At 39.6% G+C, this 22,742-nt stretch overlaps 1 protein-coding gene and 1 non-coding gene across 3 annotated transcripts in view; one reads left to right on the forward strand and one right to left on the reverse strand.

Moving 5' to 3' along the window:
• Positions 1-582: 582 nt before the first annotated feature.
• The window catches only part of RIOK1 (RIO kinase 1), a 30,990-nt gene continuing 8,830 nt past the window's right edge, over positions 583-22,742 (reverse strand). For both annotated transcript variants that reach the window (XM_045497479.1, XM_045497480.1), the window contains exons 6-17: positions 20,498-20,590; positions 19,624-19,736; positions 19,436-19,516; positions 17,099-17,185; positions 16,559-16,696; positions 15,117-15,220; positions 14,804-14,910; positions 12,427-12,492; positions 9,921-10,040; positions 9,042-9,095; positions 7,660-7,812; positions 583-6,072 (exon numbers count right to left, since the gene is read on the reverse strand). In XM_045497479.1, coding sequence (XP_045353435.1) covers positions 5,962-6,072; positions 7,660-7,812; positions 9,042-9,095; positions 9,921-10,040; positions 12,427-12,492; positions 14,804-14,910; positions 15,117-15,220; positions 16,559-16,696; positions 17,099-17,185; positions 19,436-19,516; positions 19,624-19,736; positions 20,498-20,590 — 1,227 coding nt within the window. In that variant the 3' untranslated portion in view covers positions 583-5,961. The remainder of the gene's footprint in view (positions 6,073-7,659; positions 7,813-9,041; positions 9,096-9,920; positions 10,041-12,426; positions 12,493-14,803; positions 14,911-15,116; positions 15,221-16,558; positions 16,697-17,098; positions 17,186-19,435; positions 19,517-19,623; positions 19,737-20,497; positions 20,591-22,742) is intronic.
• On the forward strand, positions 17,540-17,612 carry TRNAE-CUC. Its single transcript has one exon. It is a non-coding gene; the product is annotated as a tRNA-Glu (tRNA).

A 22,742-nucleotide genomic window follows, 5' to 3' on the forward strand; every position in this document is an offset into this window, starting at 1 on the left:
TTGTTTAAGGAACACGACCTATCATTCACTTAAATATTTATGGAGCATTTACTATGTTTCAGATAGCATTCTAGGCGCTGGGATACAAAACTGAACAAAGGTAAAAATCCTTGCCCTTTTGAAGCTTACATTCTAATCAGAGTTTCGGAAGTGAGCGAAGACATGTGATATACAGAAGTAAATTCAATATCCAAGTAAGTGAGTTAGAAGAGCTCTAGAAAAATAGTGCAAAGGTAATAAAGAATGTAGGGGCCTCAGGGAAGTGGGCAGACAGCCATGCCAAACAGTGGTTAGGACAGGGCACTCAGAAGGTGGCATCATATTTTAAAACAAGGATCAGGTTCAGCAGAACTAAAGCTTCCATCAGCCTTTGTTCTTTATACAAGTTCTCCAACTGCACCCTACTAGTGGCATCTGAATTTCAGACCCAAAAGTTCATTTCAAGTGACACCAAGCGAGTCCAGGACCAGTAGGCATCACGATTCTGCCTATACCGACTTTATTTGGCCCACATGGTTAAACCTTGATGCTCAGGCAAAAACAGTTACTTAAAAATAATAAGACAAGTATATAGACACTAAGTGACAAGCCCTGTTTTTAATATGCTTTAAATCATCTTAAAAAACACTTTTATGGAAACTTTTATACATAGAAATAGAATAACACAATGAATCCTATACACCCATTACTCTCAGCTTTAGCACTCACTAATGTTCTGATCTTGTCTTGTCTACTGCAGGGATGGGGATAAAGATGGAGTATTCTCAAGCAATCCCAGACATCCTATTTGTCTGACCCATAAAGTCTTCAGTCCACACAGAGAGCACAATTTTTAAAATGGAACAATACCACCCTCATATCCAATAAAATTACAATTCCTTCCTATCATCATCGAATACCTACTCCATTTTAAATTTGTTTGCCTAACAAACAAACAAAAAAAGCCCATCTTCTTACAATTGATTTGGTCTGATCAGGATCCAAACGATGTCCCCAGCATTGGTATGCCTGCCTCTTAGACTTCTTTCACTTTTTGCAACAGTTTTTCTTCCTTTTTCCCTGACAGATATTCTGACTCTGGATTTGGATGACTGATTCCTCCCAGCCTCAGTTAATCCAGCCCGTGTGCTGTGTATTTCCTATAACCGCTGACCACATCTGGAGACTACCTGGATTCAGGCTCAGTGGCTTCTGTAGGAGGCAAGATACTTCACAGGTGGCTGTGTTGCGCTTCTTCCTACTCCACAACAGGAGCGCCCATGTGTCTGGCTGTTCCACTTTCAGTGACTGAGCAATGGGTCTAGGCATTGAAGGCCTGATCCACCCCTCACCAAGCTCTCCTCAGTGTCCTTCACAGGAACTCTGTGAGGTGGGCCCCACTAGTATCTCCACAGAGGTCGCCACATCTGTCTACTTTATGGCATCAGGTTCTGAGAACCTGAAGCCGCCAACACCACCAAGGCTTGGCCTGCACCTGAGCTCAAATAGATCCCTTCCCTTTCTAAGTCCTGAAACACTCCCATGGGGCCTTTCAGAACTCGTTGTCAGACACCAAGAGCCTTGTGTCCTCAGCATCTCCTCTGAGGGTTCCCTTTTACTTACTGCATTTAAACTAACTCTGGCTCTCCTGGGGGCACTGCTCGATCTGCCACCCTTAGTTTCATGTCATCAGACACCGCTCACTTCCCCTACAAGTGGCAAGCATCGATGCCACGCCCTCCCCGGCCCACTTCCCTTCTCTCCCTGAAGACTGAAGCAGGGCTCCTACAGACACTCTAAAACTAGGCCTGTCCTAACACAGATGGCCCTGCCATGCCCTAGCCTCAGTTCCTTGGCCTTCCGGCCTTCAATGCTTTTGTCTGTTACCCTCCCGTGGCCACTCCCACTCATGGCTGCACCGCAGATATGTCCAAGGGCAACCTTCCATTAGTATGACCTTAAACATACCTTTCTCTGGCCTCCTCTGTTTTTCCAACTTCTGCACTCTAGTAGCATCATGACTCCAACAATTCTTTGGCCCCAAGGACCTACCACTTTTTCAATGACAAATCTAGAACCCCATGATGGTCACATACAGTGGTTACACAGGTTAAAAATCTCATCCAAAGAGGATGAGGTTGATCAGCCTTTAAACAAAACTACTACTAAACAAACAAACAAACAAAAACTACTAAGTAGCACTCATGAGACATGGAAGCGTCTCAGACAGCTACAAGTAGCTCTGCTCAAACACTAGATGACCCCCTTACCGTTCTGGGGCGGGGGGGGGAATGAGGACAAAGATTGTGTGGCTGTGTGGTTACTCTAGCTGTAGGACAGCCACCTCCTCACACTCATGGCCTGCCAGCACTCAAAGCACGATGTGCAGTGACACAGAAGATGAAGGAAAGCTGAAAACCAAAGTCAAGAATTCCACCAATTCAAGTCTTGGTTCCTCAAATTCAAGTCCAGTGGTTTCCATAACACTATCAACTGGGACCAAGATGCATGGAGAACACAGGTGCAAGAAAGGCATCTTCTCCTTCGGAAACTAGCTTAGATGATTTGATACCCAGCATTCCAATTTGCCCTGGGGCATTTACAAAAGTCTTTATGTCCACGGCAACACAAACCCAAAGGCTACAGAAGTTAAAAACTGTAGGGACTGTGACAACTTAATCCGATTCAAAACACAGCATAAAGAGCTCTTGCTTTAGTGATTACCCATGGTTGAAAGCTGTGTCCATCTGATGTGCTCAGAAAACATCTTCCTGGGAAACTATACTTTGAGGAGATGCTGATCAGTGCAACTCTTTCACCATGACAAAGTAACCCCCAGAAGTCAAGGTAGAACTCTGAACGGGCATGGTCTCTACTTACTGTGTGTATAAACAACTAAAAATTAGAAAACCTGTCAAGCTTTTGAAAGCAAAAAGATTTTAATGTCCTCCTTTGGAGCTCATGACGTTTGAGATGTCCTTAAACCGAATTTTTTCTTTTACCAGCTTTTAGAACTTTTCAACTCTTCATTTGCCAATCCAAAAGACTAATGAGATCACAGCCACAAAACAGGATAGGCCCACTACCAAGGAACAGCAAGGTGCTCACACTAAATTCAACAGAACATTCTTGAAAAGGAGAGACCATCTGAAACAACCCTTTGTACCAAACCAAAATGTTTTCCAACCTCTTGAGTCCATCTTCATCAAGGAGAGAGAAAACTGAAGGAAGCCTGATGCCAGCACAGAAACCTGGGTTTCCTACTTGTCAGACTGAGACAAATAGTGCCACCATAGTTCCTGTCTTTTTGCTGCAAGGCCGTGCTCAAATGCTGGAGCATCTGGGCCTGTGCAAGTTCTGGTCCTAAACTGCTTCATCACAGGAAGGATGACACCTAGAGCAGCCCTGGAGATAGCTGTGACTTTGTGCTTCAAAGAAATTATCCAAATTTCTCACAGTACACTTTTGGAAAGAACATACATTATTTGAAAGGATTAAGTATCAACAAAATATGACAGGAAATCAGATACACGTACAATTGACAAAATTATGTACCAGCCTTTGAGTCAAAGACCCAAACCTCATCTCTCCAGATGGAAAGTAACTGTACAACCAATAATCCATGGGCACTTAAAACCTGTCAGGCACTCAAAATTCAATTGCAACTGAAGTCAGCAAATAGCTCTAGAAGTCTGCCTAAGAAGAGACTCCTTCTTCTAAGCCTTCTGGTGAGAAAGACAGGAATGGGGACATACAGTTTCAGACAAGTTTGCCAGGAATATTACCAGTGGCCCACAAATCCAAACAGGGAAACAGCCTATCAGCAAGACAGTTATTAGAAAAATGTTCCTCAAATTAGAATCTACCCCCCCCCTTTGTTTAAAGTAGGTTCCATGCCCAGCATGGGGCCCAAATGGGGGCTTGAACTCACGACCCTCATGCTTAACCAACCTACCCAGACACCCCCTAGAATCTCCCTATAGTCCCAAATTTTGGTATTTTACAAGCCACTACCTCCCGGAAGTAATGCAAATGAGAAGGAATTGTCCCTGTATCTTGCTGACACTACTTCTGCCCAAGAGAAATTGATTCCAAACTTCATAATTACATTAGATTCACCAAAAGATAGCACTGAGAAACTTGGCCCCTTCAAATACACCCTGTCAGAGAGTAAGACCAAACAAATACAACATAAGGAAGATCCTGAAGATAAAACCCTCAAAGGTGTATAGAATTGTTAAGTCTGTTTCTGCTTTCCCTTTGGTTAATTGTAGAATATTTTAGAGGGGCTGTTGTACTTCACTGAATTACATTTTGCATTTTGAACTTTTTGAAGTCAGGGAGAAGATCGTATGAACATAATAAATGTGATCTAATATTTTAAAATCTTAGTTGACCACCCCCACTAGCCCACCAACCTTCAAACAAGCAGGTGCAAGCTTCAGTTTAAGGTAAACTAAGCTTATTTGTAGCAACTGTTTCTGATGCAAGGGCTAAAACAGACATTTCTAACATAAAGTATATGGTAAAAAGTTAAAAATTAATTTCTTTTGACCTTTGTGCTTTGTTGCAATGTAAGCTTTTATCTCATCTCTTACCCCCAAAACCTGCTCCTTCCCAACACAGGAAGTGGCAACTCCAAGTCTCTCAGTTGCTTGGGTCACAAATCCTGAAGTCATCCCTCACTGTCTGTCACACGCCTGATACATACTCCCCTCAGCACATCAGGGTTGTTCCACTTTGTGCTACACCCAGAATCCCACTGCTCTCTCCAAGTCCACTGCTACCATCCTAGACCAAATCATCACCATCGCTCACGTGGGCTACCACCATAACCACCCACTGGTCTCCCACCCTTGCTTCCTACTCAGGACTCCACAGAGGCTAGAGAGATCAAGATCCTCTCAAAACCCAAGTCAGATCATATCCTTCCTCTGCTCAAAACCTTCTAATAGCCTGGCACCATCGGATCTCCTCTTTCTCAGTTATGGGAGTCTCTTGTTTCTAGAACTTTCAGGCACACTTCTGTCTCAAGGCCTTCCCACCTGTTGTGCCTGGAATACCCTTCTCTCCGAATATGCACACGACTGACATTCTTCAAGTATTTGCTCAAAGGTAGCTGCTTAGTGTGGACTGTTTGACAATGGCAGCCTCCTTCCTCCCCAGGAATTCTCTCTTTTCTGCATCCTTTCTCTCCACAGAATTCACCACCTACTCAGACACTGTTTTTTATTTACTTGTTTAATGTTTTCCTTTCAAAATGTAAACTACCTGAAGGTAGTAATTTTTTGGTTTTGTTTACTTCTGTATCCCTAGCACCTGAGCCACTCAAATATTTGATGAGTGAATGAACAGGCCAAACAGCAGAGTGTGAAACAGCTTACGAACTGGGATGTCTGAACTCAAAAGAGTATCAGAGATGATGCATAAGTGCATCACAAATAAGCATCAATGCATACCTCACGGTTGTAACAGTTGCAGTGAATGATTATGTCAACAGCCATGTGAATTCTCTTTGAAGGGAAACTCCCTTCTACAGAAACCGTGGCCCTGTGATCAAATGATTTCAGATGGGTCTCTGGCATGTACAAACAAAGCAAATACAATTTGCCAAGTCTGTCCAAAGTGCCTTTACACTTAAAGACGATGAATGCTCATTACATTATAACATTTATGATGCCTCAAAAAACACACTGCAGGAGAAAAAAATACATATAAAAATAAAATTGTAAAAAGTTCTTCATATAGTTGCTTAAATAAATCCTCTGTCAATACCACACAGAGGCAGTGACTGGGTCTAGATAAGAGAGCTTAGAGCTTTTTACATAATTAGATGAGAACACGTAACTCTGTCTTCACGACACTGCCGTGATAACCTCAGTTAAAATCAGTAGCACGTCTTCAAGACGCAGCTCATAGCTCACAGCGTGGGTGAGAAAAGTGACAGATGGTAAATTACTCTTATGTTGTGGCGTTCTGATTCTATTTGCCCTTTTTCATCCTGGCGGTCTTCTCCTTTCTTTTTTTCACATGTTTTGGAATTTTGTTTTTTCTTTTCTCTCTCTGGGCTTCCTTGACCATCTTTTTTCTTTCCTGTAAAAAACCAAAAATAAACTAAAAGAACCTGCAGACTTCATTTGTTCAGGGTATTAACTTTACTATTACAACTAAATAAAAAAATATATGTGAAAAGATAAAAGTCAATATAACTAGATGAAAATGATTATGATTTGGTAGTGAAATTTCATTCGAAATTTGTCTCTGGAGTTTCTTAACAGAAATTTGTGGGGCACTTGGGTGGCTCAGTTGGTTAAGTGTCTGACTCTTGATTTTGGCTCAGGTCATGATCTCCTGGGTTCCTGGGTTCGAACCCCACATCAGGCTCTGCTCTGACAGCATAGCACCTGCTTGGGATTCTCTCTCTCCCTCTCTCTCTGCCTCTCCCTGACTCACACTCACTCTCTCTCTCAAAAATAAATAAACATTAAAAAAAAAAACGGGGTGCCTGGGAGGCTCAGTCGGTTAAGTGTCCGACTTTGGCTCAGGTCATGATTTCACAGTTCATGAGGTCAAGCCCTGCATCAGGCTCTGTGCTGACAGCTTAGAGCCTGGAGCCTGCTTCGAATTCTGTGTCTCCTTCTCTCTCTGTTCCTCTCCTGCTTACACTCTGTCTCTCTCTCAAAAATAAAGACTAAAAAAAAAATAAAAACAACCCTGAAGACTGCCAGGTGCACCTAGATTAGTCAGTCGGTTAAGTGACTCTTAATTTCTGCTCAGGTCATGATCTCAGGATCCTGAGATCTATGCCCAGCATGGAGCCTGCTTAAGATTCCCTCCCTCCCTCTCTCTCTCTTCCCCCCACCCTCAGCTCCTCCCCAACACCCTGTCTCTAAAAGAAAAGAAAAGAAAAGAAAAGAAAAGAAAAGAAAAGAAAAGAAAAGAAAAGAAAGAAGAGAAGAAAAGAAAAAAGAAAAGAAAAGAAAAGAAAAGAAAAGAAAAGAAAAGAAAAGAAAAAAGAAAGAAATTTGAAGACTGCCAAACAGAAATATCTGGGAGGATTATTAAATGTTTGCAACTAATTTTCTTCACAAGTTTCATACTCTAAGAGAAATAAAGGTTGGAAACAGACTAAGCATTTCTAGTAGATTGAAAGAGAAAATTCTGTGCACGTGAGCTCGGTATGTCTCTCAGAAGTCTTAGGACCCACATGTTGTAAGGTTTAAAGGATGAAGCTAAGAATGAAGAGTAACATTTACACAGCAGTCATATATCATTCAGTCAGTAGTGTCTCTTGTCCATGGCTAGGAGTGGAGTAAGTCTTTTAGATCCTGGCTACACTTGGAGGGGCTGCAAATCCCCTGTAAAATGGCGTTTCAATATTTCATCATGGGACAACTCCAACATCATTTGTATTTCAAGTGAATTACAATCATTTCTGATCAATGAATTCAGTGTGTCCTTCTCTCTAGGCAGTGCCCAGGGACCTCTTAATAGCAGTCCAATCCCTAAACAGTGTGACTTCCAAAGGCAAAGTTCACACTTAGAAACTAGATCTACAACTGGAAGTACTTACTGATCAATACTATTTTCTGCCATCATAATCTAGATATGTTAACAAAGAGAAATGAGGCTGGCTTTGCTGCCACACTGAAGAACAAGGGAATCTGAGTTCTCACTAACCTTTTTATCAACTTCAGGGTCAGCAGCGGGTTTCCTGGAGCAGGCCTGGTCTCCCTGCTCTTCAGAGTCTGTATCAGAACACTCAGAGCTTCCAGCATCATCTGAATCAGAACAAGCCTTTTCCTTAACTTGATCTTCCAGAAGTGCAGGAACCTTGAAAATATTACAAAACCATGTCATTCGAAACCACTTAGTTATCTATTGTTAAATGTGTTAAAGCCACAATTCAGATTTTTTAGCCTTGCAGATATACACTGAAAAACAACATCCTGTACTGAAGCATCGAAAACAACATAACACCAGGGCAGAAGCTAGAAAACAGCCCATCTCGTGAGGCTCAAGAACATACCCAAATGAAGGAACTGGGGCTTTCCTGGGTGACTCAGATCAAAGACAGAACTGAGCTGGAATATCGAAAGATGTGAAATATAGATGGAAGTAAGAATTAAAAGATTTATTTGGATAATCTCACAGCTCTTTTCCTATGAATATGATGTCAAGCAACAATTTATTGTTAATCAAAAGGGAAAACAATATTTAAACAAGAGAGATTTTCTTTTCTGACATTTAGAAGTTTTAGCAGAAAGCATTTTTAAAGAACAAGAGGTTTCTTTTTATAATAAAAAGTAAACTTTAAAAGGGAACTGTACAAAAAGGTTTCCTAGCCAGTTTTAACAAAATGTTCCTGGCCTGGAATTCATGGCACAATAGCCCTGTAACACTTGCTATATATAACACACAGTGAGTATGTGAGTTTTCCTAATTTGATTCTTCCAAAAACAAACACACATCAAATTTTCAAAAAGCAAACTATGATCCTTCACATTTAAGCCTTTAGTTAAGAACATTAAAATAACAAGAACTGCCTTTATTTACTACTGCTTAATTAGAATTAATCTGCACCATCCTGAAATGTAAAACAAAATAAAACAAGACTTTTCCAAGAAAAAACCCCTAAGGAATCCAGCGGTATAAGACTGCTAGACTCATGAGGAGATTGCTCTTCAACAGGTTATAAAGCAGTAGGAGACCAGATTCCATTGTGTTTGTTTTTTTTTAAAGCTGACTGTAAAAACATTAAGAAATACATGGCTATCATCAATAATTTCACAAATGAAGACCAGGATATAAAAAATATCACTGCCTCAGCAACAACAATAGAACAATTCGGAGGCAGAATGAGAAATAAACCGTAAATTCCCAAATTTCAGTCTTAGGGTTAAAAGAATGAACACAAAAAGGGCATTTCTGAAAATTCCCATTAACTTGGAAAGGATCTATACTAATATAATATCACTGTTAATTTAATTCTAGTATACATCAAGTTTTATACCCTCCAAAGGAGTATTCACGTAAGTGAACAGCAACACATGTTCTCATACCTTCTGAACTCCTGACAAATCTTTCTTCATTCCCGTAACAGTTTGGTACAGAATCTTATAACCAAAGAGACAAAAAAGAAGAGTCAACATAAACCTACGCTGTGAAGAATACACCCTGTAATATTATGGAAGAACGCTGGGAGCTGACTGGTACCTTCTGTGATCATTAAAAGGAGCCTAAAATTTATCTCCTCTTAACACACAGTTTATTCTTGGTGGGAATTATTCTTGCCCACCAAACATAAGAGACATGAACAAACGCTGGCCCACAACCTGCCCACAACCTACCCACAGCCTGATGGTTTTTACAGATGAAACTCTGCCACCAACCTGATGACACAAAACTCTAACTCTGAATCTCAATTAAATGAAATGTATTCTCCTCCCCCAAATAACTCCATTCTTCTCTCATTAATAGGAATTGTGATTAGTAGGAATTGATTATTATTAAAGAGCTTTTAATTTCATCAATAAATATTCGGGGAAATTTTTTCTTTGTTATATAATGACCTACATAATAGCCTCCAATTTGCTTCCTGGCCTGCAAAGTCAAAAATATTTACTATCTGGCTTTTTCACGAAAAAAAAAATGTTTCAGACCTTGAAACACATATGTTAACAGACCCACCATAATAATGATATAAGCCTAGACTTATACAGATATCTTCAATTTTCTGCAACTATCGTCTATTAGACTCAAATGTGTCATTTTTTCACAAATGCCAGTGAACATCCTTTACATCCAATACACAGAAAGGACCTGTTAATGCAAAGGGAATTAGCCATCTCACTAGATTAGAAGCCAACAGTCAAGAGGCAGGTATGTGACAGTAGCTTCCTCTGTAAATTTGCTTGCTATATACAAATCAAGCTACTCACATTGTCTTGTTGGGCATTCATGGCCATATCCTCTTCCTTCAATTTCATCATTATATCCACATCCCTCTCGTAATTTTTTACTTCGTTCAAGGTTCTAGGAATGTATGCTCGCTTAAACACCTAACACACGGAAAGTAAAACCAAAAGTGTTATTCACATGCTTCTCTCATTCACTGAGCATCCCACACCCGTCATGTCACAGAGGAACCTATCGTCATCTACAACACTGATTTTCAGCCAGGGCTCTCCGCACACACTGGTGTTTACATCTGCTGTGTGGTGTGCCAAAAGGAATTTGTTACTAACAATAAAATATGAAATGATTTGAAGTTACCCTTAAAATAACACCTCTCTCCCTTCATTTGCATTCTCAAAAGCTTTTCTGAGTGGGAAAGGAAGGAATGGAGTTGCATTAGCAAGTGCTGCCCCTGGTTATGCCTTACAAAGGAACATGTTCTTACATAGAAATATTGTCTGTCCTGTGCTATGGTGAAAAGGGTTCAGAATTGGTGATATAGGGTGCCTTATAGTCATCTATCACACTAATAGCTGTGAGAACATGGATCACACTCACAAAAAATCCACTGATCTTCAAGGATAAAACAATTTTCTTTTTTACCATAAATATTTAAAATCTACAATGTTACTGAAATCAACATATAAATCATTTTAAAATTCACAGTCACGAACTGAAACAGGATTTTCCTTCTTGAGTCAGATGTTTCAATAGCTTCTTTAAAAATGTGCTCTATCTCAAGTATTAAACTCTCTGATTTCAAACTACACTACAAACCTATTATAATCAAGAGAGTATAGCACTAGCACAAAAACAGACACATAGATCAAGGAAACAGAATAAATAAGCCAGAAATAAACCCATGCATATAAGGTCAATGAATTTACAACAAAGGAGGTAAGAACACACAATGGGGAAAGGACAGTTTCTTCAACAAATGGTGGTGGGAAAACTGGAAGCCACATGCAAAAGAATGAAACTGGACCACTTTCTTACACCATACACAAAAATAAACTCACAATAGAGCCAAGACCTAAATGTAGGACCCAAAACTATAAAACTCCTAAAAGAAAATAAAGGCAGTAAAGTTAAACAACAGTGTTGGCAATATTTTTTGGATCTGTCTCCTCAGACAAGGGTAACAAAAGCAAAAATATGCAAATGGGACTGCATCAAACTTAAAAAGCTTTTTCACAGCAAACAAAGCCATCAATAAAACGAAAAGGCAGTCTACCGAATGGGAGAAAATATTTACAAATGATACATCTAATAAAGGGTTAATATCTAAACTATGTAAGGAACTCCTACAACTCACCACCAACAAAAAAACAATCTGATTTAAAAAATGGGCAGAGGACCTGAACAGAGATTTTTCCAAAGACACACAGATGGCCAACTTACCCATGAAAAGATGCTCAGGATCACTTATCATCAGGGAGATACAAATCTAAACCATAATGAGATATCACCTCACACCAGTCAGAATGGCTAGTATCAAAAATAAATCAGTATTGGCAAGGGTATAGAGAAAAGAGAACCCCCATGCACTGCTGGTGGGAATGCAAACTGGTGCAGCCACTATGGAAAACTATATGGAGGTTCCTCAAAAAATTAAAAACAGAACTACCATAAAATTCAGCAATTCTTCTGAGTATATAACCAAAGAAAATAAAAATACTAATTCAAAGAGATAGATGTACCCTATGTTCACTGAAGTATTATTTACAAAAGCCAAGATAAGGGAGTAACTTAAGTGTCCATCAACAAAGAAAATGGAGTGCATGTATGTATGTGGATACACATACACACACAGTAAAATAAAATTATTAGTAAAAAAAAAAAATGAAATCTTGTCATTTGTGATAACATGGACAGACCTCAAGAGTATTACATTAAGTGAAATAAAAGAGAGAGACAAATACTATGAGACTTCACCTATATGTGGATTCTAAAAAAAACAAAACAGAAACTGACTCATAATATAGAGAACAAGCTGGTGGTTGCCAGGTGGGGAGAGGATGAGGGGCAGAGCAAAATATGTGAAGGGGATTAAGAGGTACAAACTTCCAGTTTTAAAATAAGTCACATATAAAATACAGCATAGGGAATACGGTCAATAATATTGTAATAACTATGTATGGTGACAGATGGGAACTAGACTTATTGTGGTGACCATTTAGTAATGTATATAAATGTTGAATCACTGTGCTGTACACCTGAAAGTAATATAATACTGCACGTCAATTATTCTTCAAGTAAATAAAGTTCTCTATCTAGAAAGATTGTCTCATAGGCTGCTGAGTGGAATGATGTAGTGAAATGTATTTATATAATCTGGCTCAAATTATGCTCAAGGAAAACAGTCATTTGAAAACTGCTTCTCTCTTAAAATCAAGTTTGTGACCTAGCATGCCCTTAAAACAAACAAAAAACAAAAACACAAACAAAACTCAGTGTTTCCTAAGCCTGTGAGTAGATAATAAATCTCACCTCTTCATCCACATGATCTTGGCTGGACCTTTCTTCCTTGGTCCTTTGAGATGCTATTTCCATGGCCTTGGAAAGAAATCAAAAGTTACTTTCCTTTATATTCAACCTATAGAAGATGCATCCATTTCTCAATTTTAGTATAAACCTGCTCTAATTTTTACCAGTATCACCTCTACACTTCTGAAAGAAAAGACTCAGTGACCTTTAGTGATACAGGTTAGCTCTCTCAGTCAGACCTCACCAAAAAGGCTGCGGGAAGCTCACAAGTAACAGAATAAATCAAACTCATCTAGCCTCAGGGGATCCCCACCCCTTTCCTTAAGAGTAAAACTACTTTTCCTAATGTTTAAATGATTAGCAAAAACATTTACTAACAGAAAACTGAGACCCAAAGAATGAAAGACCTATTCTTTAATTCTTGAGTAGTCAATGAAAGAAATGAAAGAGGAAAGGTGGATTGTCCTTTTGAGTATGTGTCTCTAATGCTGTGGAAGCATCAACCACCAAAGAAAGCTCTTTGAACAAACGATGACTGACACTAAGGTGACAGATTTTACAAGAGTCTTCTGGCTTGTAAAATTGGATTGGTTCTCTACTTAGAATATACAGGAAAGAGGAAAAAATTGTGGTACTAGGTTTTTCTGTTTTACATTCAGACACTAAAATTAGTGCTTAAGAGTTTAGAAATAAAAATGATACCATTTATCCAATTAATATATGCAATTGCTTAGTATGCACCAGTACTGACTGAGGTACAGGCAATACAAGAAGAGAACTCCTGTCCCTTAACAGTTCATGGTCTAGTAAAGGGTGACAACATTAAAAAGAACTTAATAACAGAATGCAGTACAACTACTTCTATTACAGGCTCACATAATATGGGAAATACACCCGTGGAAACAATGATTTTTGCCTGATTCCTCCTGGAGAAAGCTTTTTGAACTGAGCTCTAACATTCACTAGGCAGAGCAAAATGTGCAAAGGTAGAAATGGGAAGGCATTCCAAGGAAAGGCGAGAATACAAAAAGGGTATGATAAAACCTGGAAAACTGTTTAGGGGCATATATGCCATGTATTCAGTATTCTAAGATTTAGAGGCAACGAAAGTAAAAACAGATACACTGACACCAAAATCAAAAGGGTGTGACCAAGAGAGGGAAAAGGCAGCCCAAAGAATGGGAGAAAGTATCTATAAATCACAGATCTGATGAGGGGTTACTATTCAGAATATATAAAGAACTCCTGTAACTCAACAACAAAAAACAATCCAATTTAAAAATGGGCAAAAAAGTGGATGACATTTCCCCAAAGAAGATCTATAAATGCCAACAAGCATGTGAAAGACAGATGCTCAACATCACTAATCATCAGGGAAATGCAAATTAACAACTATAAGACACCACCTCACGCTCACCAGGATGGCTGTTCCAACAACAGGAAAACACCAACAGGAAAACAAAACCAGAAAATGGCGAGGATGTGAGTACGTGGAGAAACTGGAATGCTTGCACAGTGTTGGGTGGCAATGTAAAATGGTATAGCCACTAAGGAAAACAGTATTAAAATTAAAAGCAGAATTACCATATAATGCAGCAATTCCACTTTTGGGTATATGCCCAAAAGAAATAAAAGCAGGGTCTTGAAGAGGTATTTGTGCACCCGTGTTCATAGCAGCATTATTCACAACAGCTGAAAGGTAGAAGCAACTCAAGTGTCCATCCACACACGAATGGATAAACAAAATGTGCTGCATGCCACGAATTAATCTTGAGGACACTACGCTAAGGGGATCAAGTCAGCCAGAAACAGAAACAAACAGCTTGATTCCACTTATGTGAGGTACCTAGAGTAGGCAACATCACAGACAGAAAGTAGGATGGGCTGTGGGAGGGAAGAAAGAGGAGTTAATGTTTAATGGGCACAGAGTTTCTATTTTGCACAAGGAGAAAAGTTCTGAGATGGACGGTGGCGGTGGCGGCACATCATTGTGCATGCACTTAAGTGACATGTACACTTAAAAATGGTTACAATGGCAAGTTTTATGCTATGTACGTTTTACCACACTTTCAAAAATTCTAGGATTCAGAAAGACCTCTGAGAAACAAGGGAAACACCAAAAGCGAACAGGTCTCTTACTAAACATTCATGAACTTTGGCAGTCTATGTAATCCTGCCCAATGCTTCATGTCAAGAAACCTGGCTTTCTCATTGGCCTTTTACTGTACTTTTGATTCCCTATCTGTGAAATCAGAAGGAAAAGGTCTCAGGAAGCTGTCAAAATGAACACATGCTAAGCAATCTGAGTCCCTAGAAGCGCCATGTAAGTGCAAATTACTATTGCCATTTTCTGCCCTTTCCCTTCCTCACCCCATCTCACCTTTGAGAGATAAGCATCTATGTTCTCATGTGTAATGGATGGATCTGTGACAAATTCAAAGAGTTCCCGCACAGTCATCACGGCAACGCTGTGCTTCAAAAAGAAATCTGTTGGAAGGAAAATACAATGATAGCTTTATGAGGGAAAAGGTTTATTCCAACTACTTTACAGAGGAACAAAGAGATGAATAAAAATATACAATCTCCTAGCAAATGGTAATCGCTGTATCAAATGATTTAGGGCCATATCAACAGCTTAACAGTGCAAAACCACTATACAAACAAGTTGGCTGGAAACTCCAATTCCCACTCACCGTTGATATTGGCACAGTCTTTTCTCAAGAACTCCAAGGCATGTGGGTGGTCATGCTCCACGGACTGGGAAACATCAATGATGTACACACCTCCGCTATGGTACCTGTGGGCCAGACACACAGGGACTTGGATGCTACTACTTTCCTGCATTCCTTGCTTAAAAAATTCTACTTTAAAAGCAAGGGAAATAACCAATAAGATGAACAAGGTGGGTAAGGATAAGAGGCCGCTTGACTAACAAGAGATGAAAACCGAGAAAATTTCCAAAGTCCTAGAAGCCTGTTAATGATCAGATGGTCAATTCTGTGACTGAGGTCACCAGAGGCAGAGAACACATCCTATACTATGACCGCATGGAAGCCAACTTTAAAACTTTAAAATTTAAAAATGACTTCTTAGATTGGGATTTTATTTATTTTTTTCCCCCATTTTAATTTTTTTTTATTTTTATTTTTTTTTAATATATGAAATATATTGTCAAATTGGTTTCCATACAACACCCAGTGCTCATCCCAAAACGTGCCTTCCTCAATACCCATCACCCACCCTCCCCTCCCTCCCACCCCCCATCAACCCTCAGTTTGTTCTCAGTTTTTAACAGTTTCTTATGCTTTGGCTCTCTCCCACTCTAACCTTTTTTTTTTTTTTTCCTTCCCCTCCCCCATGGGTTTCTGTTAAGTTTCTCAGGATCCACATAAGAGTGAAACCATATGGTATCTGTCTTTCTCTGTATGGCTTATTTCACTTAGCATCACACTCTCCAGTTCCATCCACGTTGCTACGTATCGGACAAAGGGCTAGTATCCAAAATCTATAAAGAGCTCACCAAACTCCACACCCGAAAAACAAATAACCCAGTGAAGAAATGGGCAGAAAACATGAAGAGACACTTCTCTAAAGAAGACATCCGGATGGCCAACAGGCACATGAAAAGATGTTCAACGTCGCTCCTCATCAGGGAAATACAAATCAAAACCACACTCAGATATCACCTCACGCCAGTCAGAGTGGCCAAAATGAACAAATCAGGAGACTATAGATGCTGGAGAGGATGTGGAGAAACGGGAACCCTCTTGCACTGTTGGTGGGAATGCAAATTGGTGCAGCCGCTCTGGAAAGCAGTGTGGAGGTTCCTCAGAAAATTAAAAATAGACCTACCCTATGACCCAGCAATAGCACTGCTAGGAATTTATCCAAGGGATACAGGAGTACTGATGCATAGGGGCACTTGTACCCCAATGTTTATAGCAGCACTCTCAACAATAGCCAAATTATGGAAAGAGCCTAAATGTCCATCAACTGATGAACGGATAAAGAAATTGTGGTTTATATACACAATGGAATACTACGTGGCAATAAGAAAAAATTAAATATGGATTTTATTTTTTTAAAGGACATGAAACACCACGCAGGTGGCTCCTAAAGGACAAAATGCACTCACAGCATGTTAAATTCACTGAGATCCGCGTGGACGAGTCTGGCGTCTTGATACATTCTTCTCACGAGTTGGATGACCTGCAGATACAACTCCCGAGCCTTGGATTCTGAGAGCTGGACGTTTTTCAACAGTGGCGCTGGCCTTGAATAAAAATCAAATGAACTAAGATAAAATGCCCCAGAACAAGTTCTCCTGCTTTAGACTACATTGCTACATGCACTTCTTTTCGACAACTCATCGCTGAACAATTTGGCTCATGACAGATGTACCATTTCAACAAGCTGTCAAGAAACAAGTGCTCTTGCAGCCTACTATACAAAACATTTCTCAGAAACAGGGTGAACTTTGTTATTCTGAAGCATTTGGGGACTTAAAAAAGGTAGAATAAATTAACTCTAAGCACTCATACAGTAAAAAAAATCCTATGAAATACTTCAAGATAAAAGGAGCTATTTAAATGGGAAATATTTATACACTGTATACTTCAAAGCACTTAAAAATACCATTCTGAGCATGTAATTATTAGGCCTTCTACGTACTCACATGTCATCTTTACCAATGAAACCCATGACAAGAACATGACTTCTTAGCAGGATAGGTTCTGGGCATGGGATCTGTGCAGTGTTTAGCCTATGATATTCAAACAGGTAAAAGGACAAGTGAGAAGGTGACACAGCATCTAAAGCAAATTATAATGGCTACAGAAGATTAGTATCACTGTTAGGAGGCAGCGCCAACATGTTTCAACTGTATTATTGTTTGTCATAAACTCTAGGGCCCCAGTGATTTTTAGGTGACACCATGATGCACGACCAAGAATGACACAACACTGGCAATTCAACTACTCACAGTCTCTAACACTCGGTCCCATTCCAGAGATGTTAACCTGTCAAATGTGCATCTCAGAATTGATGAGATACAGCAGGTATGTCTTTTCAGCTGACTAGCTAAACAATGATTAATAAAAACAGTTGGACTCAGGGTGCCTGGCTGGCTCAGTTGGTACAGCATGTGATTCTCAATCTCAGGGTCATGAGTTTGAGCCCCATGTTGGGCACAGAGTCTACTTACAAAACAAAACAAAACAAAACAAAACACGGCTGAACTCATACCTAACATCTAGCTAGCTAACTGAACACAGGAAGATTTCAGAAGGACTTTCAAAATAAGGATTTAATACTAAAGTATCCAATGTATGTTACCTCTGTATGGCACATACAAAGTTAAAAGTTATTTGAAAGAGAAAAAAATACTTCAAATGTTTTGAAAAACTTCATCTCAGCTAAGCAAGTTGCCTTCACTTGATATAAAAGGATCAGCACAAAGAATAATACATAAACATGTCCAAAACTGGATAGAAAGAGGAGGGGTGCCTGGGTGGCTCAGTTGGATAAGCATCCGACTTCAGCTCAGGTCATGACATCGTGGTTTGTGAGTTTGAGCCCCATGTTGGGCTCTGTGCTGATAGCTCAGAGCCTGGAGCCTGCTTCAGATTCTGTCTCTCCCTTTTTCTCTGTCCCTCCCTTGTTCAGGCTCTCTGTCTCTCTCTCAAAAATAAATAAACATTAAAAATTTTTTTAAAAACAACTGGATAGAAATAAGAAAAAGAAACTATAATAGAGTTTAGGACCTAGCAAAACTGTCTAAACTCCAATACCTATGACAAAATAACCCATCAGTCTCACCACCAGATTGTGTTACTTCCCTGTTTAAATCTTGCAACAGCCACTCTGGAAAACAGTATGGAGGTTCCTCAAAAAAGTAAAAATAGAACTACCCTACGACCCAGCAATTGCACTACTAGGTATTTATCCAAAGGATAAAAAAAAAAATGCTGATTTGAAGGGGTACACGTACTCCAATGTTTACAGAAGCACTATCAACAATAGCCAAATTATGCAAAGAGCTCAAATGTCCATGAACAGATGAATGGATAAAGATATGATATATATAAAATGGAATACTACTCAGTGATGAAAAAGAATGAAATCTTGCCATTTGCAACAACGTAGATGGAACTAGAGTGTATTATGCTAAGCGAAATAAATCAGGCAGAGGAAGACAAATATATGATTTCATTCACATGTGAAATTTTAGAAACACAACAGATAAATATAGGGGAAGGGAAGGAAAAATAAGATAAAAACAGACAGATAAACCATAAGATTCTTAAATACAGAGAACAAACTGAGGGTTGCCGGAGGGCACTGGGTGGGTGGATGGAGCCAAATGGGCAATGGGTATTAAGGGGGGCACTTGGGGTGAGCACTGGGTGTCACATGGAAGTGATGAATCACGGATTCTACTCCTGAAACTAATACTACGTTATATGTTAACTAACTTGAATTTACATAAATAAATTAGGGGTGCTTGGGTGGCTCAGTCGGTTAAGCAACTGACTTCAGCTCACATCATGATCTCATGGTTTGTGAATTCAAGCCCCACATTGGGCTCTCTGCTGTCAGCATAGAGCCTGCTTCAGATCAATCCTCTGTCTCCCCACTCTCTGCCTCTCCCCACTTGCACTCTCTCTCAAAAATAAACATTAAAAAAATAAATAAATAAAATAAAGTCCTGCAACAGCCCCCTATCATCCTCCGTATAAATTCTAAATGCTTCCACATGGCTACCAAGGTGCTTCAAACGACTCACCCTTGCTGAATAAATGTAAATTTTTCTATAACGGATTCTCAAAACAGAGAAGATAAGGTAGTTTCTATTTGCCCAGAAATTGGTTTCTTTTGCATACCTCAGATCTAACACAACTGAACAGCACTATGAGTCCCCACCTTTACACAGAACCACACTGGGATTTGTCAGCAAGAAGGAGCTGGGGCCAGTATGCCTGGCACAGCACAGACACCCGACCTCGAGAGTCACCTGATTAAGTTCCTCATTTCTTTTTCTGCCCAAGTTTTCACCATCTTTCTGGGGTTTCCTTTACAATAGCCATGACGAAATCTTGAACAAGAAAAACACTTGTTATTGTAATCGTTCTATTATTCTAGTTTTTATTTTTTTAGGATATAGAAATCAGGCCACTGGAAAAAGAATCTGAGCTCACTCACCTGAACTCCCCGCTTACATACTTATCCCGATCTTTGAACACCAAAATAGAAGTTTTGTAAATTTTGATTGCTCTGCTGTCTCCATTTGCTGTGCTAGCGTGGTACACATTAGCCTATTTTGCATCAAAAACAAAATAAGTTTGTGTAAAATAACAAAAGTATTTTAATTTTCAACTGTTTGATTCTATCCTCAAAAGTCAAAAAAACAAAGTGAACTGAAGTAGCATGTAGAAGAAATATCATCTTTTGAATACATCAATTAAAATATGAAACATCATACCAAAACGTAAAGTAGAGCTCCAATTTACATATAAGATCCAATTTATAATTAAGCATGAAGCAGTTTCAAACATCTTTGCATCTCAAGTATGTGAAAAATATTTCAAGACATTCTTACATCTCATGATTTATAAACTGAATTTTACTGAGGACTGCTTCCCATAGAATGAGTTGCTAATTTACAAAGGCCATGTCTGTCTATCTCCATATCCACGTACAAAGAAAAACAGAGAAAGAGATTTGCTTATCCACAGAAACTAGACTATAAGCCCCCCCTCCCATAGTAACTATGTGGCAAGGACTGGGGCCTGCAGTAATCTGACCACCTATGCCTACCCTGGGCACTACCTGGACTCAGTGATCCAGTACAGCAACAATAGTGAAAAGGCCGATTTATGTGCACAACTTCCTACCTAGCCATAAATATTAATGAAGCTGTTTTTACAAACACTAATTAAACTATCCTGACTTGTGCATGCTTTTTTTTTCTTTTCTTTTAAAGGCACCATTTATTTACTACGTGCCTTAGTTTCATTTGGTATCTGAAATAAGAAAACTAACATGAAAACATTCAGGCATCCAAAGAAAAGCTCACTTCTTTTCCCGTGCTAATGCAGCCATTTATCTCTGATATGATTCCTCTAGTCAACATCTTGAATAGTATCATTCGTGTTCTAGGATCCAACACCTAAAAAAATGCAAAAAATAGAAAGTTCAGAAAGATAGTATCAAGTATTTCTCATTGAAGCACCTGACCATTAATAAACTGAAGAGCTTAAATACTATGCTATTCTGGCTGACCGACAGTCTCAATTGTGGTGTTTTTATTTATTCTGATTTTTAGTAAATAAAACACGACACGAAGGCCAAAGGAACAAGAGACAAAACAACAAGTTCGTTCAGACACAGAAGTCAAAGTCTACCAAGTTCAACAGAAACAGAAATGGACTCTAGATTGATATTAGCTAATAGAATATATAATGCAAGCCGCATAGCAGTTTCACATTTTCTAGTCACACTAAAAGCAGCAAAGAGTAGCAGGTAAAATTAATTTTGATATACTTTATTTAATGCAATCTATCTAAAACACTATCAATTTCAACATGTAATCAATATAAAAAGTTATCAGTAAGAGATTTAACATTCTTTTTTACACCAAGTCTTCAAAATCTGGTTTATGTTTATAGCACATGTCAATCCAGACTAGCTACGTTTCAAGTGCTCAGTGGTCACTGTACTGGATTTGCAACTTTAAACTGGGGTCAGCACCCTACAGCACAGAAGTCAAATCCAGGCCATGGCTTTTTTTTCTGCAGCCTGCAAGCTAGGAATGGTCTTTACATTTTAAAAGTTGCTTAAAAAAAAAAATTGTGAGCCACAGTGCTTGAAGTATTTATTATTTAACTCCTTATTTATCGATTATTAAAAAAAAAATTGTTAATGTTTACTTTTGAGAGAGAGTTAGAGCGTGAGCAGGGGAGGGGCAGAGAGGGAGGGAGACACAGAATCTGAAGCAGGCTCCAGGCTCTGAGCTGTCAGCACAGAGCCCGATGGGGGACCCACGGACCATGAGATCATGACCTGAGTAGAAGTCGGACACATAACCAACTGAGCCACCCAGGCACCCCATTTATTTTTTATTTGAGAGAGAGAGAGAGAGAGAGAGCGAGAACACGCGCACACATGAATGGGTGGTTGGGGAGGCATGGGACAAGGGCGGCGAGGGAGAGAGAGAATCTCAAGCAGGATCTGCACTGAGTATGGAGCATGACCAATGTGGGCATAACCTGAGCTGAAATCAAGAGTTGGATGCTCAACCGAGCCACCCAGGCACCCCTATTATTTAACCTTTTAAAGAAAGAGTCTGTGCACCTCTGCTATAGATGAGTAAATCAGGGAAAGGGTCTCTTTCAAAGTTAGAGCAATCAATCTTGAGTAAAAAGGATCCCAAAGTCCTCTTTAACAGAAAGCAAGGAATTTAAAGCCTGGTCTCATCCATGCCTGAACTCAACCAGCCAGATATTTACATGCAATTTCAAGGGACACTCACAGCAGCCCCTCCAGCTCCACAGAGAGAGACAGTGTGAAGTGGCCAAATCTAACTATACTTTAGGGTCTATCCTTCAGTAATGCAGCCACGGTCATACCAGAAACCTAGGGTTAATAAAAACAAAACAACCCTGGAAAGACTACAGGACAAAAAGCCAAACTGCAACTATGGCAACTAGAGAGGAATGAAAGGGAATTGGGCTAACGGGCCCTAACTGACATTCCCACTTCACTGCACAGGTCAGCAGAGGGAAGCGACGCGCTGAGAATCCAGGCAGACACCTGTGTGGCTGCAAAACTGGGAGGAAGCCAAGGCAGGGGCGTAGGAGGAGCAACGTACCAAAATGGCTTAAAAACAAAATAGGGGAGAGAAATAGGAGAATGGAATAAACTTTACAAATACATATTTAAAAAGACAGCTTAAGACCAAGATATACATTGTTTATTCAAAATTAATTTTGAAAAAGGGGGAAAAAAGGATTTATTGCCTTTGTTATTTTAGGGTGTTTGAAAATTATGGCTGCCTCGCTTCTCTCAGCTGGACTATACCCTTTGTTTTCAACCACACACACACAAAATAAATGAGAGGACAAGGAATCCACAGATCTCAGACCCACTCCTGCCCAATTACAGGTGGAATTCTTCAACTGCACAAATGGTTCTGGAGCTCAGGTTGGGTGTTACTCTGCTGGGGACTGAGGTGGCTAGTAGCAGGGGGTTCATATCTTATATCAAGGATCTGGGGATCATAGGGGCTACTATTCCAAAATGTTTGTGCCTCTGTGTAGGGG

The sequence above is a fragment of the Leopardus geoffroyi genome, chromosome B2 (genome assembly GCF_018350155.1).
Source record: "Leopardus geoffroyi isolate Oge1 chromosome B2, O.geoffroyi_Oge1_pat1.0, whole genome shotgun sequence".
Classification (NCBI taxonomy): domain Eukaryota; kingdom Metazoa; phylum Chordata; class Mammalia; order Carnivora; family Felidae; genus Leopardus; species Leopardus geoffroyi.